This window comes from Anabrus simplex, chromosome 4 (genome assembly GCF_040414725.1).
Source record: "Anabrus simplex isolate iqAnaSimp1 chromosome 4, ASM4041472v1, whole genome shotgun sequence".
Lineage (NCBI taxonomy): Eukaryota > Metazoa > Arthropoda > Insecta > Orthoptera > Tettigoniidae > Anabrus > Anabrus simplex.
The window spans coordinates 189,083,640-189,101,035 of record NC_090268.1 but is presented as its reverse complement, the minus strand read 5'-3'; the positions used below and the strand labels follow the sequence as shown (position 1 = coordinate 189,101,035).

At 40.0% G+C, this 17,396-nt stretch overlaps 1 protein-coding gene across 3 annotated transcripts in view; it reads left to right on the top strand.

The window, feature by feature from the left end:
• The window catches only part of LOC136871749 (uncharacterized), a 575,821-nt gene that overhangs the window by 519,328 nt on the left and 39,097 nt on the right, over nt 1-17,396 (top strand). For all 3 annotated transcript variants that reach the window (XM_067145298.2, XM_067145297.2, XM_067145296.2), the window contains exon 6: nt 11,116-11,272. In XM_067145298.2, coding sequence (XP_067001399.1) covers nt 11,116-11,272 — 157 coding nt within the window. The remainder of the gene's footprint in view (nt 1-11,115; nt 11,273-17,396) is intronic.

Here is a 17,396-nt window from a genome sequence, read left to right as displayed (position 1 = left end):
ATTATTATTATTATCAAGGGATACTTTATTACACCATTGTTCACTTCAAACCTTGTACCCCACGGCTCTAGAATACTTATTTTTCGTAAATTATTATTAGTTTTACGCCCTACTAACTACTTTTTCGGATAAGCCGAGGTGCCGGAATGTTGTCCCGCAGGAGTTCTGAGGGATTTGAGCACCTAAATACTATCGTACTGAGCCAGGATCTAACCTGCCAAGTTGTTTAGTGTCCGGCTTCTTGGCTGAATGATCAGCATGCTGGCCTTTGGTTCAGAGGGCATCAGATTCGACCGGGTTGAGCATTTTAACCGGGTAGTCGACAGTTAATTCCTCTGGATCCGGGACTGGATAATCTTCATCTACACACAACAGAACATTCTACAAACCACAACAGAAGCACGCAATAGTAAATACATCACTCCACCTAGGGTTGGCGTCGTCAGGAAGGGCATCCAGTCGTAAAATTAGGCTAAATCCATACAAAATGCCAATTCCAGGTAAATGGAAAGATATCAGGATTTATTATTATTATTATTATTATTATTATTATTATTATTATTATTATTAAAGTTATATGAATTATTTCTCGATTTGTTATATTGCTTTGCTCAAGGTTTTCTGTTCTATATTTTCATTCCCTGTAAGTGGGTCTAAATTTTTGGCAATGTCTTGTGATTTGTGTTTTGTGTCTTGTGTTTTGTAATTCGGACTAGTGGAAATGCGCTAATTTTCTTTCTTTATACAATATGTAAGTACGTAGCCTGTATCTTGTATTTTTTAATGTCCTTTTAAGCAGACATTGCGCATCTTTGAGTGCTTCCCTAATAAAGAAAACTGTGAAACGGTATTTATTCCCGCAGCCTCTGTACTTGCTTCATCACAAGCCCACTCGATTTGGTCGATTACAATATGGCGGACGTGGCTTTCAAGTAGATTCAAATATGGCGGTCCAATAGCCACTCTATAGTCCTCTTTCTAGCTCGTTGATGACATCATTTCATGAATTGTATCGCGATATGCAATATTTAATAGGCGACAAAATGATAGGGCCAATGTACATAAGAAAAATTCAGTGGACTAGTGATGTGATTTATTGGTCGAGGGATCATGCTATTTTTCTTTTGACCTCCATTTTGCTGTTTGTACTGGCCAAAGATAATGAGAATCTACAGACATAGCACTCCCATTCCACGGTGCTAGCCCTGGACCTGAATAAAGTAACAAAAGTCGGCACCAGCAGCGAATGGACAAAGATAATGAGAATCCACAGACATAGCCCTCCCATTCCACGGTGCTAGCCCTGGACCTGAAGACTTCGAGCATAGAAATAGATAGAGAGCGCGCTCCGTATGTTTCTACCGGCCAAGCGTGGCACCAACATCAAGCTCTGAGCGATCAGCTGATGTAGGGCAAAACAAGGCGGTCTTCCATAAGAACAGCATTGCGGAGTATTTTTAAATCCTGATTTAAGCGAGCTCCTTATGATTAATTTATTTAAACTATCGAAGATGGTGATAAATGCAATTCCCTAGGAATATTTCTGTTCCTTTTTGTATGAAAAATTTTAAGTATCATTTTATATGTGTGATATTCTGATGTGTTTATGTATCAGTTAAGCGGTGCGGTGACGTGAATAGGTCTCACACGTTAACTTATTTTAGTTCTCCTAATTTCACAAGTTTAATTTTTCTCCGTAATATTCGTCTGAAATAGTTATTTTTAAAATATTTTCACAGTGCTGTAAATAATAAATTCAACAAAACATGTCAATAACCTGTTTCTAATAATGCCGATATTATGCTGGTTAAGCCTTATAAATCAAGAAACGTGACCGATAATAACGCAATCGTCCCCACTACACCTATAATAATTACGGCCAAAGAAAGTTTGAAATTACCAATACTTAATGCAGGTGATAACCTCAAGGTTCTGTTATTAAAGAACAGCAGTCACAATCATCACACTTATTCACAGACCTTCAAATTTAGTTTACAGATGTACATTTAGGCACGATGATAGCTATTGTTTTACAGGGCCTAACATCTAGGTTATCAGCCACTATCATGCATGAACGCACAAAGAACAACCTACCATCTAGGTTAGCAGCCACTATCAGATATGAATAAGTACACACACATCAAAAGTTGTTCAACTGTTCTAAATACTCAGGCTATATCAAACTATAACTGAGTTAGTTAAGCCTAATGAGATGTAACATTCACAAAACCATCATTAAAAATGTACAATAACATAATTTACAATATGATGAAAGACAGGAAGCCATGTAGGCTACAACTCACCAAAACAGCTGCAGCCAGTTAATACACAAATGTATGATAGAACACAGGAAACAAATATTTACATGTAAGTTATTCACCATTCTTCTCCAGGCTGAAGATCAGGAATGTTTTGAAAACCAGAGAACTGTATGTCTTCACAATACTGTCCTAAATCACTGATGATTGTACAATATGTACTTGTTCAATACACTTCTTACTTTCTTTCTGTCTCTTTCCTCATCTACCTTAGCACATTCATGTCGCATTCTAGAATTGACATAACACTTCACAGTTAACTTAACCAAGTCTATTTCATGGCTCTGCGATGGTTCTTGCTAAAGTAAATGGTCTTTCATACAATAAAACAAGGTTCCATTCACTGACCTCAACAAACTTCTTTGCTCCTTAGTACATTGATATTTCTGAGTGCACTTTCAGTCAACGTACACAACACTATCACATCTTAGGAGGGCACGATTAATCCCTCATCTCCAGAGTACACCTTCTCTTTGATTAAAGTGTAGTCTGTGTAGTTCTCTCTGGCACTCCTCAGAGCACTCAAGCATACTGCACATTTGATAAGGCATTCCACCTTCCTCACCACAAATCCAGCAATATATGTCTCAACATCACTCACAAATGGGGACAAACCAGGCTTTTTCTATGCAATTTTAATGTGTTACAAACATAAAAAACACGTATTTTTGTTTATGTGATAAGTTACTTGAATCTGCTCCTTTTACCTCATGTTGAACTAGTAATCTTTTGTATGCAGCTTTAAACTGAGCAGCAGTAGAGTTGTTATCATCACTACCTCTCCTAATGACAGAGAACAATACGGTACCTCCAAGTAGTCCTGACTGAATTTGTACAATAACAAGTATTTCAGTTTATGCTGCTCACTGAGTAGGCCTACTAAATACTTATAGAGGCCTAGGCAACTAGATTCACACCAAAAATCCAAGAAATCCAATCTTCTTTCTTGAGTGGAGAACAGAAGAGTCTAATGAACTTGATGTTAATAGCTGCATGATTATGATTCTGCCTTGCTGAGGAAATCCTTTATAAAAACCTCTGTTGAGGGAGAGAATGTGCACTTATATCCCTTTTGTTCAAACTGTCAAATATGTTATTAAAAATTTCTACAAATTCAGCTGTAGCTTCACAATCTTTAAATAAATCATACCCTGAATTTTTCAAACACCTGAGTGCCTGAGCCACACTGTTACTCAAAGTTGGGGCTGCTAATCTGACTTTCACCTTTTCCGATTCCCAATTAATATGGCACTTATGAATCTTAGTAGCAAGCGTTAATCCCTCTTCTAGTTGTATGTCCTCTAGTTTTCCTACATATGTCCATTATATGGCACTACCTTCACTGTTAAAAATTGTGCCCAAAGAAGCCAAAGAATTTCTCACTAATTTCAGCATGTGGCACACATCTAGAAAAATAAACACTGGCTCTTTTGTCACTGGGTGCTCAAATGAGGTTTTCTCATTGGCTTGGTGAATATCCAGGCCCAGAAATTTTACCATTTACAAGTTGCTGGCTGCCCCATCAAACTTTAAACTGACTACATGAATACCAGTGTCATGCAATATGGTCAGAGCAGTGGTTAGTAAATTTGCCTTATCTTCTCCTGACAAGCTATCAATTAAAAAATAAGCTATGGGAACCTTCCAATGGTCATTGATGGCATTTACCAGAAACACAAGGGCCTCCTTTGCTTCTGGGAGCGAACCATCATCAACATCAGCCCCCATGTCCACATAACCACATGTGGCCTTTCCATCCCATTCTATCTTTTCCTGATGGGCATTTCATCAGTGATAAGGCTACAAAGGACAGGTTTACCTGTGGCATTACCTTCTTCCACTTTAAGCTTTAGAGCTTCTTTTTTACCGAGCTCGATAGCTGCAGTCACTTAAGTGCGGCCAGTATCCAATATTCGGGAGATAGTGGGTTCGAACCCCCACTGTCGGCAGCCCTGAAGATGGTTTTCCGTGGTTTCCCATTTTCATACCAGGCAAGATGAAGTGCAAGGGCTGTTTCGACTTTTAGATGGCTTACGATGCCTGGAATATTTGTTCAGGTGTCTTGGAAATTCAAAAACAGTCGGAACTGATCCTTTCAGAGGAACTGGATGGCTAAACCTCTCTTTGTCGAAGCAGTTCGGTTCAAAATGTTTTGAACAAAGTTTACTAAATTTTGATGGCTGAAAACCCTCTCCATATTTATGGCCCATTTCTTCAGCAATTCGGGATCCGAAGGGAAACTTAAATAAGTGAATAACATAATCAGTTATGCTTAGAGGGTGATATCCACCAGTTGATCCCACAATAACCCATTGTTAACCCCCTCCTCCAACATTTATATCTTACATTAAATAAATTATGATGTTACTTCATTTGAGTGGCTTGGGACATATTGACCATCATCCCCTTATGCTCAGGTGTTTGTTGAATTTGTCTGGTAACCTTGTGTATGTAACTAGTTTTTAAGGTCTAGGATTCAAGTAGGGGAGGGGGGTTGCTTTAAACAAGGTACCATCCCGGCATTTTCCTGGAAGGAGTATTGGAAAACCCGGACATCCGGCTCAGCCGCGTGGTCATGGTGCGCGACTTACGGCTGTGCTGTGAGGTCCAGAAATAAATTTATGCTACCAGGAAAAACGAGTATGTCAAAAAAGTTCCAAGTAAGATAAGTCCACGATGTAGTTATAAGTCAGAACTAAACTATATGCAGGCCTACTTAGACCTAATATTTCATTTGGTCCCAACGGTACAAGTAAACATGTTAATAACATCTATGCGAAAAGAGTACAAGTCATTTTCTGCCTTATACTCGTTTTCCTTGGCAGCCTAGATACTGTATGAAATCAAGGCAGTGTATTTTGAGTTACAGATTTTAATCCTTGCCCGTGAAAAGATATCTTACTCCCCTTTTCAAATCTGTGACTGCAATGGTAAGCAGAGCAAGATATGACAATTTTTGCTATATTCTTTCAGACTGGTGTACTTCACTTATCACATAAACGAAAATACGTGTTTTTTATGTTTGTAACACATTAAAATTGCATAGAAAAAGCCTGGTTTGTCGACAATGAATCCTTGAAATCGCTCCGCTTACGCCGATGGCCCGCGCAATTTACGATAGGTGCCCAACATCAGCTGATTTGTATCTTGGCGCCACGTTCTGCTGGCAGCGCCCCCTCTATCTATTTGTATGCTCTAAGCCTGAAGAAAGTAACAAAAGACGGCACCAGCAGCGTAGTACGACATAAACCAGTCCTGTCTACAAGCCTTAAATATGTTTTCATATTTCTCAAATAACGACGGTATTTCTTAATTTGCCAGGGATTTTTCACTTGATATGTGTAAAAGCAATTATTATGGTCCATTTGTGACAAATTTTATAGTGATATTTGGGTGATACCTTTGCGCATCATACCCCTTTCAAAATGTATTGTAAAATTTTACTTTTTCATGGATAATTCCAGATGGTTTTAGGGAAATCTGTTCCCCTTTTCTTTTCACACAAGACTGAACATTTCAGGCTTTGTCGTTTTATGTTAATTGCATTTCTGTGCCATTCTAACACACTTCTCAAGATAGTGTAGCCTACAGCAAGCACTTAGTTAAGTGGTGAGTTTCAGAACTTCAGTAAACTTGGAATGCAATAAATGTATCTCAATGCCACCAAATCATAACAGTTACTTTCCAAAACCCAGGAATTGTGTTCCTCTTCATGCTCTGTTATTTAAATGTTTTAAATTAATAGTGGGGTACAGCTTTTGGTATCCTGTGTCCATTATCAAGTTTGACCGTTACATAGAACTAATTGTATAATTTAAAAAAGTAGAAGAGAAGGAGGAGGGGAAGGAGAACGTGGTAGTTTTTCACGTTGGTACCAAGGCAAGCTAATATAAGTACCAACATAGTTGGGGATGTGTGGGATCTGGAAAATGTAACACAGGTGAAGTTTAAGAAAGCGGAGATTGTTATCAGTGGAGTACTGTGTAGGAGGGATACTGACTGGAGGGTGATTGGGGATTTAAATGAGACTATGGAGTGGGTATGTGGGAAACTGGGAGTGAAATTTCTAGATCCTAATAGGTGGGTAGGAGATAGGGATCTGTGCTCAGGTGGCCTTCACTTTTGAGTAAAGGAATGGAATCAGAGGTAAGGTTTTTTTGCGGATGACGTTATTCTCTATAGAATAATACAAAAGTTAAAAGATTGTGAGCAACTGCAAAATGACCTCGATACTGTTGCGAGATGGACAGTAGGCAATGGTATGATGATAAACGGGGCTAAAAGTTGGGTTGTGAGTTTCACAAATAGGAAAAGTCCTGAGTTTTAATTACTGCGTTGATAGAGTGAAAGTTCCTTTTGGGGATCATTGTAAGTATCTGGGTGTTAATATAAGGAAAGATCTTCATTGGGGTAATCACATAAATGGGATTGTAAATAAAGGATACAGATCTCTGCACATGGTTATGAGGGTGTTTAGGGTTTGTACGTAGGTGGATGAAAAGGTTAGTTGCACTAACGCGCTGCAGCAGTGTGCTGTGTGTCACAAACGTGGGGACAACGGAGAAAGGGACAGACACTGCCCACACGTCTGTTAGACAGGTCGCTGTGGTGTCTCGTCTAGTATTGTGTGAATAGCGGCCAAATGCAATGGCGCGGCAACTGGGCGTTCACTCCAAATATGAGGTGCTTGCGACAATCCGATTCCTATGGGCCAAAAGGAAGAATTGCACGGACATTCATCATGAAATTAGTGCTGTGTGTGGGGAGCGGGCCATTTTTTCCTGGCAAGGTATCGTAAAGTGGTGTCAGCAATTCGAAGTCAGACGCACGAATATCACGGACAACCATCGCGAAGGCAGGCCCGCAATGTCCAGGACCCGTGCAAAGGTCAACAGTGTAAATGCGATCATTAGACAGAACTGGTGCATTAAACTGAGAGAAATCGCCACGGGGCTGAACATGTCGTATGGCAGTGTGTTCGCCATTGCTAACGAGGACCTTGGATATCGTAAGCTGTGTCAAAGATGGGTCCCATGTCTTCTCACCGATGAGTACAAGGGACAACGTTTTCTATCCTCCCTGGCATTTTTTGCAACGCTATGTCACAGGCGACGAAACGTGGGTCCACCACTTCACCCCCGAAACAAAGCGAACATCAATGGAATGGATGCACCCCTCGTCACCACAATGAAGGATGGCCAAGGTTCATCCTTCCACCGGTAAGGTTATGGTGGCAGTATTCTTCGACATGGAGGTTTTGCTGCACGTGGAATTCATGCCGAAAGGAACGACGATCAACGCGGCGTCATATTGTCAAACGTTGCACCGGTTGCGTAAAGCGATTAAAGAGAAGCGCCGGTGTGATTTTGTTGCACGATAACGCAACACCTCACAAGGTCCGCCAAACAAGAGAACTGCTGCAGCGTTTCAAGTGGGAGGTCTCGCAACATCCACCCTACAGTCCCGACCTAGCGTCATGTGACTTTCATCTATTCGGTAAGCTCAAAACAGAGCTTGGTGGTCGATGTTTCCAGACCGATGAGGAGGTGAAGGCTGCTGTCTCCGAGTGGTTGCAGAACGCTGGGGGAGATTTCTATGCATCCGGCATCGACAAGTTGGTTTGCGTTCGCAGAAACGTTTGGAGTCTGTTGGAAACTATGTGGAAAAGTGAAGTTACAGTGTATGTCATTATAGTCGTGTTGCTGTTGTATAGGTGGTGTAATAAATGGCCATAATGGGAAGTGCAACTTATTTTCTGATCTGCCCTCGTAGTATGGATGTAAAGGAGAGGGCTTATAAGTCTCTGGTAAGACCCCAACTAGAGTATGGTTCCAGTGTATGGGACCCTCACCAGGATTACTTGATTCAAGAACTGGAAAAAATCCAAAGAAAAGCAGCTCAATTTGTTCTGGGTGATTTCCGACAAAATAGTAGCGTTACAAAAATGTTGCAAAGTTTGGGCCGGGAGAAAGGAGACGAGCTCTTGACTAAGTGGTATGTAATATGCTTACAATATTGTGCTTTTTTATTCCACCTTTTCAATATAAGGATCAGAACCACAACAGATAAGTCACCGTAATGTAAGAAATACCACGAAGTTTTGTAGTAGCAGTCAAAGGGACGCACCATCATTCAAATATTGTGAAAGAAACAAATCAACACCTCAAGATTTTGGATTGACATCCCTTTTGACTAAACCGTCATAAATACATACTACTACCAAAGGAAAATCTGATCGTCAAATCAAGACTAGTTCGATGAAACTACCCAATTCAGCATTTTACTGTTCAAAACTAATAAGCAAGCCTCAAAATTAATACCTGAAGCAGAATTCCAAGGTATCCAAGATTTTAATCTTCAGACACCAATAAGTTTTAACAAAAATTACGACTCAAATTTTAACAGAGAAGTTAAATTACAATTGCTTTTAATAAACTAGAACTTTGAGAAAACAATTTTAGCCAAATTTTCAACATTTTAAAGATACTGTGTTTTGGACATCAGTGTCCTTAGAATTAACGGATATTCCAATTTTTGTATAGTCATTCATATTGTTAAACTATTAATGTGTTCACAAATTCCTATGTTTATGTATTTTATTACTTAATTTTAGAATTAATTAAGCACAAATTTGTCAAAGAAAATAAAAAATGACAGGTCTTAAACTTGAGATGAGTATATAGGCAAAGGATGCTTGAAATCAAGCGAAACATGTCCCTATAAAATAGTGTTGTAGTTTTATGATTTTCTAACAACATAAAACCAATTGTATTGAAAAGGTGGAATAAAAAATCACAATATTGTAAGCATATTATAGCAAATTTCAATACGGGTCTAAACATGAGATTAGTTGCATGTAATAAGTGATATGTTCCGAGCTGTCAGTGGAGAAATGGCGTGGAATGACAGTAGACGAATAAGTTTGAGTGGCGTCTTTAAAAGTAGGAAAGATCACAATGTGAAGATAAAGTTGGAATACAAGAGGAAAAATTGGGGCAAATATTCATTTATAGGAAGGGGAGTTAGGGATTGGAATAACTTACCTAGGGAGATGTTCAATAAATTTCCATTGTCATTGAAATCATTTAAGAAAAGGCTAGGAAAACAGCAGATAGGGAATCTGCCACCTGAGTGACTGCCCTAAATGCAGATCTTCATTGATTGATTGATTAATTGATAAAACCATACTTTTCTGATTGGAAATATTAAAAAGGTCTGTTATTTAAAGGTGTCCATTGTGAAAGGCTTCACTATATATTTTTAAGTTAGATTGACACATACAATTTAAGCTCACCGGACAAAAAATTAGTCACCCCTGGATAAATCATTACAAGATATATTTAATGCCGTGTAACTCAAATTCTGGGCTTGATAACTGCCCGGATTCATTAGGAAGAGAGTCCACAAGGTTGCACAGGTATGTTACATTCAGGTTAAGGCACTTGCTGAAGATTTGATCACGCAATTCCACCAAATTACCTGCTGTTCCAACATGTCCTACAGATCTTCAATGAGGTTCAAGCCAGGTGATTTTGCAGACCAATTGAGATGTAATAGAGCGGGGGAGTGTTCGTAAAACCAGTCACATATGCGTCCAGTCCAGCAAACTTTGCTGCTGTTACCTTGAAAACTTGGGGTATTAATAGCATACTCATAATGCAGATGTTGATTGAAAGGATACACCTGATCATCCAGAATGTTTAAGTAAACATGCTGGTTCATGTTAGTTGTCACCTCAATGAACAGGCCCAGTCCATGATACAAAAAACACCCCGAATACATCAGACCCACCTCCGGCTTGAACCTGACCTTGTGCACATCCAGGATGAAATGCTTTATTTGGCCTTCGGTGCACTCGGTGACGTGCATCATTGGAATACAGGCAAAAACGTGGTTTGTCAGACCACATTATGTTCCACTAGTTAGCTGCTGTCCACGTTAGATTATTTCTAGCCCATTGAACATCCATGGCTTTATGTACCTGTTTGAACAATGGCCTCTTGCGAGGTGACCTACTCCAAATGTTCATTGAATGCAGTTCCCGTCGCGATGTTCTTTCTCTAACAGGTTGGAATGGACTTTCTTTCACTGACTGCAGCAATTCCTATCTGGTTTGGAAGTGATTTTGATTGACAAGCCATTAAACGTGTCTCCTGTCCCTCTCAGTCAACATCGTCCGACCACAACTCTTGACGTTTCGTGGCCACGCTACGTGTAGTATACCGCTGCTTGTAGACATGTTGAACAGTCTGCTGTGAAACACCAACAAATCCAGCAACTTCACGCACCGTATGGCCATGGGCACGCCCAAACACGATTGGCACTTTTGCCACTCTGTCACATTCTTACATCTACCCATGTTGACATACACTGTCTGCTTGAAACATTGATGTCTCACTGATTGCTACTGCCTCATGCTCACATAGAGATTGTGCTTGTGTGGTTGAGCACCGAACTCGTTTGCTGCACCGTCTGTTCAGGCTTAATGATCAATATGTACGTAAGCACTATAGTGACTAATTTTTTGTCCAGTAAGCTTTTAGGTTGTAATACCTCTGTAATGTTTGCATAGTCTGGGTAAAGAACTGATCAGGAATCTGCCTCCTGAGCGACAGTCCTAATGCAGATTAATGATTGATTTATCCTAAATTTCGGCTTACTTTTGACACTCGGCTGCGGATTTTTCGCAGTGGTCTTTCCATTAATAAAGTAGAAATGTGTATTTAAATTAATATATTTCACTTTGTTGCATCATGATAATGGTGTTTATTATATTTCTTTTTTTTTTTTTTAATAGGTACCAAGTGGGTCATGTTCTGAAGAAAGAAGACGGCCTATCAGTCAGCCAATAAGGTTTGGTCCTTGTGATCCAGTATCTTCAGAAGTTCGACAGAACCAGCTGCCCGAAATTTCTGAGTTTACAGCTCAGACCAGTCAGTATGCATCCAGCAGCAGTGAGTATATACTGTAATTGTTATTGAAAATTTAGCAAGTTTCATGTTCAGTATGTAACAGGAGCAAGTAAATTAAAGAAACTTACCTCTACATGTAATGCCCTTTTTCTGCGACATACCATGTTACCGTATTTTTGTGGATCGCAGAGAGGTGAAATAAGGTGCGTGGTGAATGGGTCTATCTACTATATCAAAGGTTAACTTAAAACTTTAAATAAAAGTTATATTTCTTTTCAAATCACAAACTTAACAAACTTTTCACTAGGTGAAATAACAAGGTTACAGGTACAAATAGCAGATTGGAAATTATAAGTGCTGAGCTTCCAGCTCCAAATTTACAAGTTTACAACCTCGCAAATGTAGCGTTTATTTGGATGAGGGGAGAATCTCAATTCAAGAGCACTTTGCTCCAAAGTTTACAAATACAGCCTTCCAAAGGCACCCTTCAATATTACAGTAAAATTAGCAATCTCAGAAAAGAGCTTACATGCTCTCCAACTTTAACCAAGGAGACTGTGCTCCCAATTACACCAAAAAATCTTACAAACTTCTGGCCTCTCTAGGCCCAACCTATAATTTACAATTTTTACATAGGGGTATCTATTACCCAAACTACTGGGCCTTCATGGAAAGAACAGGTTAAATTACTGGCCCGAACACAGAATGTATGGAGGCATATCCTTGCGCTCCTAGAAAATTAAGTATAAAACCGTAATTAGGCTCGCGACCTGATAATGCAGAGGCTAATCCCAAGCAACTGAGGTGACTAGAATGAAGGTTAATTTAATGCTTTACAGAAAAGAGAAACCATTACAAAATTGTAGTCACCCAAGATAAATTGAAGGGGAACTCGAGAGGGTAACACACTCTCTATCCCCGATTTACAATTTAAGTCTTTATGAAATGTTACATTAGCCGAAAGAAGGATTACATTTTAGAAAACAGGTGGTTACATAGTTAGAACCTTCTCCTCGTGTAAGTCTGTAGAGGTAGCTACGGAAATATAAAGCTGGCGGCCATACCTGGCCTGATGTACTGCCTGCCGAAGTACGAGGCGCCCCGCCTCCTGTCTTAACCCCCCCCCCCCCCCCACACACACACACACACACACAGAAATTCGGCGATCAAAGGACAAGGCAGCTTGAGAAATCTGCAGCTTATATACCGGGGGGGATTGGCCGAAAAATAATTACAGAAAATTCCTGATTGGCCAGATTCAGAAGCTGGCGGAATGAGAAAGAAATGTTGCAAACCTTGAAATAACAAAATTAATGATAGTTAATTTAGTAGAGAAAACATAACACAAAACTTCTTTAAATCTCTAGTTCTTCCACTGTGCACCAGAGTGCATAACCACAATTTTGTAAGAACATCTATGGAGAAAAGTTCAAACTTCTTGAAGTAAACAAACAAAAAACAAATAAATCCAGTCAGTTTAGGCAGCTTTAAAATAACACATTACTCAATAATTCAATGGTGACCTCTGCTGGTCATTGTCCCAACTTCAAGCCATAGCTGTTTCACGTTTAGTATGGGAGATAGCGTTCCTTAAGGCGCTTCTTTTAAATGTGCGGAGTTTAGGTGTACCACCCGGTACATACCATACAATATGAGGCTTGTTCTATGCTGTCTGACAAAAATATTGAAGCACCTAGAAGAAATGGTCAGATGTCAAGGTAACTTCGTACACGTGTAAACAACTAGAGTTGCAATTCTCTGTGACAGGTTCAGTGGCCACCAGAATGTATTACTGTTGTTAGTGTTTAGTGTGGTTACTAGGCCTAGTGGGGTATGTAAGGGATGTGAACAGTCAGATGTTCAGCGATCGCTGTGAAGGACCCGGAGATGCCGTGTACTCACGTGAGACAGCGTTATCAACACCTGAAAGAGTTTGAAAGGGGCATCATTGTGGGTCTCCATTTGGCCAGCTGATTGAATTGTGCAATATCCAGATTTGTGGGGCATTCGGATGTGACACTGGCCCAGTGTTGGACTTCATGGGAATGTGAGGGCAGTCATACTCATCGTCGAGGTTCTGGTCGACCCCGTCTATCACAAGGGAAGAGTCCCATATTGCGCACCAAGCAAATCGTAATCCCTTCATACCTTCACCTGCCATCTGAGAAAAGGTAATGGACTACCTGCAACATTTTGTGTTATCCTGCACCATTGGTTGAGACCAGCAGCAGCCTGACTAGAGAATTGCTGTCCTATGCATAGGATGCCGTTAACACCACAACAAAACAGCTGCATTTGGAGTAGTGCTGTGACCAGGAAGCATGGACTGTTCATGCATGGAGTCCCATTGTATTTTGCAATAAATCGGGGTTCTACACTACCCCGGATGACCATCGTCTGAGAGTGTGGCAGCGACCTGGAGAGAGGTCCCGTTCTTCCAATGTTTTGGGCAGACACAGCTGTGTTATTCCTGGCATCATAGTGTGGGGAGCCATCAGCTAAGACTTCAGGTCATGGCTGGTAGTGATTGAGGGAACTTGGATGGCACAACAGTACGTCACGGTTATCCTGCGTCCTTACGTTCCCTCTCATGCGACAGTACTTAGTGCCATTTTTCAACAGGACAGTGCTCATCCACACAAGGCACGTGTCTTTATCAACTGTCTACGTGATGTCGAGGTACCGCCATGGCCAGCAACATCCCCAGATCTGTCCCCAATAGAACGTGTGGGACCAGCTCGGATATCAACATCCCAGTACGAGTATGCTGGATATCAAGGACTAGTTACAAGAATTGTGAGCCAGCTTGCCTCAGGAGAGGATACCTTTCCAGCCAAATGAGTGCATGCATCCAGGCTAGAGGATAAGCGGGCCCATACTGCTAAATTCTTTGTAAATTTGACTAGATTTTGTAATCGCTGAAATATCACATTCCCTCTCAATACATGAAGTTACATTTTATTTCTTCCTCCTGTTCTGGATGCTTCAGTATTATTTTTGTCAGGCAGTGTATACTTGTTGAAAGCAGTTTCTCTTTTTCTTCTACTTGAGCCAGACTCCTCACTTTAATCTTACCTGTCCAGCCTCCCTTGGTCAACTCTTGTTCTTTTTCCACCCTGGCAGCAGGTTTGCTAGGCTTAACCAGTCTTTCATTTTCTTGCCCTTCCCTTTCTTCAAAGTATCAGACCTCTTCAGTTTTCCTTCTGATCGTTATTAGAGGATGGTTGGTAAGTTGTATTTCTTCTTTAAACAGTAAGCACCACCACTACCAACTTTTCTTGATTCTTCATATGGAATATGCCTTGCTATTCATGCTCTTGTGTACACTGACAATTAGGGACTCTGAAAAAGATAATAAAGGGTTGGGAAGGGCATGAAAATGAGACTCCCTGAGCTTCAGATACATAATGCTGCCAGAGTTGGAAGGGACCAACATTTCACTGAGGGAGATCAGGTAGGATCAAGTGGAAGTATATCAGGCTCGGCTAGGGATCCTGTATTTGGCAAGTTAGAGTCCTTGAAGGTTCCCCTTTCATTCGTCTCTTAAGACAGGTAGTGAAGACATTACACTGTCTCCACACACAGTGTTGCTACCACCAACTCTTGTGCAAGGTGAATGCAATGAAGGGAGACTTATCAGTCAGTGCATTTCCCATGGCCACCCTGTCATCATCCTCATCTTTCTCAATCTCCAGTTTCCTAACAGTTAGTTTTATGACATTGCTTACCATTTCTTCCTACCTTCGTAAATATTTTGTTCTTGCACATGTTTGCACATGAATTGCTTGTCCAACACCTCCATTTTCGCTCTTACTATCAGTTTCCTTGGTCTTTTTCGTTCCACTTCAAGGTTGAAGTATTTCCCTGCATTTCTCCCATAGTCATTTCTCATTACTTGTCCATACCACTTTAGTCTTCAATTTCATAATAAATCTGCCAATAAGAACCCTCCTTCCCTCCCTTCCCACTGTATGATTATATGACTATGGTTGGAAAGAGAGAATGATTATGTACAGGAGACAAAGCATATGGGAATAAGGAGATGACGTTATTGCTATTTGGAGACAATATCGTGGTCTGGGGAATGAACAGCAGAGAAGTACAGCACCAGCAGCAACAACAGCAGCAGCAACTTGATGCACTGAACAAGAAAATGGAAAAGTATGGTATTGTACCAGTAAAAGTTCGGGGCGTAAGGCATGAGAAGGATCTCAGGTAGTGGAAGTTGGTTTTTGGAGCCGGTACAGAGCAGGATAGACTCGCAGGGCGAATAATAGATGGTTATACCCTTTTTCAAACAATTTATTAATAATGTTAATCAATTCACCACCCTGCAATGTCAATATAGAATGCAAATAATTTGTTGAAATCAAAAGGGTTAACGTAAATCTTCTTGAATGCAATTTGTGAAAATAAATAAATCTCACAGATCCAATAGTCTTTTGCGAAAACATAAAGTGTCAGTTTTTTCACCTAAAGTCTTTCTAAGTATTATGACATGACATGAACACACTTATAATTGAAAATAAGAATTTGAACTTCTGTTGAGTTTCTCAGTTTGTGAGCCTTGAAACATAGAACACTAGAAACTCCTAGAGTCTTTCTTATGTGAAATAGATTTTGAAAATAGATTTATCATTAAAAGATGAATTTTGAGTAATGGTGGAAAACTACGAAGTATCGTCACGCAGCACTGGGTAAACCACTGTTCACGATTGGTAAGAAAGAAAAAAAAGAAAATCAGTTTCTGACTACTCACTTATTAAAAAAAACTTGGCTTACGAATACTGATGAGAATCTGGAACATTCCGCGGGTGCGGATGATGACTCGAACTTGAAGTTCCACGAAGAAACCACGTTGACGTCATACATGAAATGATGTTGAAGGTAGTTGGATCTTGTAGAATTTTCTGAAGATTTCTGCTGCTCGTGGAAATGATCTTAACACACGGAACATGCAAGTAGTATTTACAGATACTATGTTAATTTTAGGACGTCCAATGAGTGATCTCTGTCCTTGTTGCAAAAAAACCCACTATTTTAAACTGTCACTGAGAACGTCCAACACAGTGCAAACACGTAATATTTCTCATTATCGTCTCTAACCACAGTCTTTGAATCGTTATCCTGACAGATAACACTAATTCTCTAATGTTGATAGAACTATATTATTTTAGAAAAAGTTCTTAACTTTCACTAGGTTTATCACTGTAACACGTCATGTCCTTATATGGCACATAAATAAAAAGACATAGTCCAAGGATGTGCTATGTTAGAAAATAAGTTCTAGAGTAGTTAAAGTTACTGTACACGACAGTTTCTGTTGGTAATTTAATATTGTGTGCAATTAAGTCCACACGTCATGTTGTGAATGTCCAATATATAACTTCGAACTTCATTGATTTCGTACATGTTATATTTCGAAATGTCTGTAAGTTATATCGTAGTCGCGGCACAATAGACTACTTACGGTGCGACGTCCTTTTTTTTTTTTCTTTTTTTTTTCTTTTTTTTTTTTCTTCAAGTATGATGGCGATTTACTAGCCCGTAATTTCGTCTCTGCGAAACACGACGAAAAGTACTGTCTTCGAGACTGCACGAACATACTATGTGAGGGCCAGTCTCCCCTCTCTCTTACTCGTACACATACTGCACTGCTAGACTGGACTGCTTGCAATGAACTGAACTCAACTCAACACACAACTACCTGTTACCCTTGACCCAGTGGCATATATAGCTGGCGCTGGGAGGGGTAGTTCCTCTCGGCCATGTGACCGTGAGTGCGTAATTTCTGTTAGATTTTAAATCATTGTAACTCAGCAACCATAGGATGGATTAATTTGGAATTTATAGAGGTTAATTTTCATGACGTCCGCTACAGTTTAGCGTTTGTTCCATCAAAATTGGTACAGGCGTTGAAAACTTGCGAAAAGAAAGATATTTTCGAGAAATATCTCTAGGGGAGGTGAGCTTTGAACGACAGGTGACTTCACTTGACTCCGCCTAGCGCACTCGTGGAGTCTGGTACATACTGGAACATTCTTTTACTTAGATGTTTGTACGTCGGACGGATCTTATATGCTGGAACAACATTTCTTTTGATAACTATGGACCAGGACCTAGGCTTTACTGGTACAGTATGAAAATCAGTCTACAGGAAAGCAAG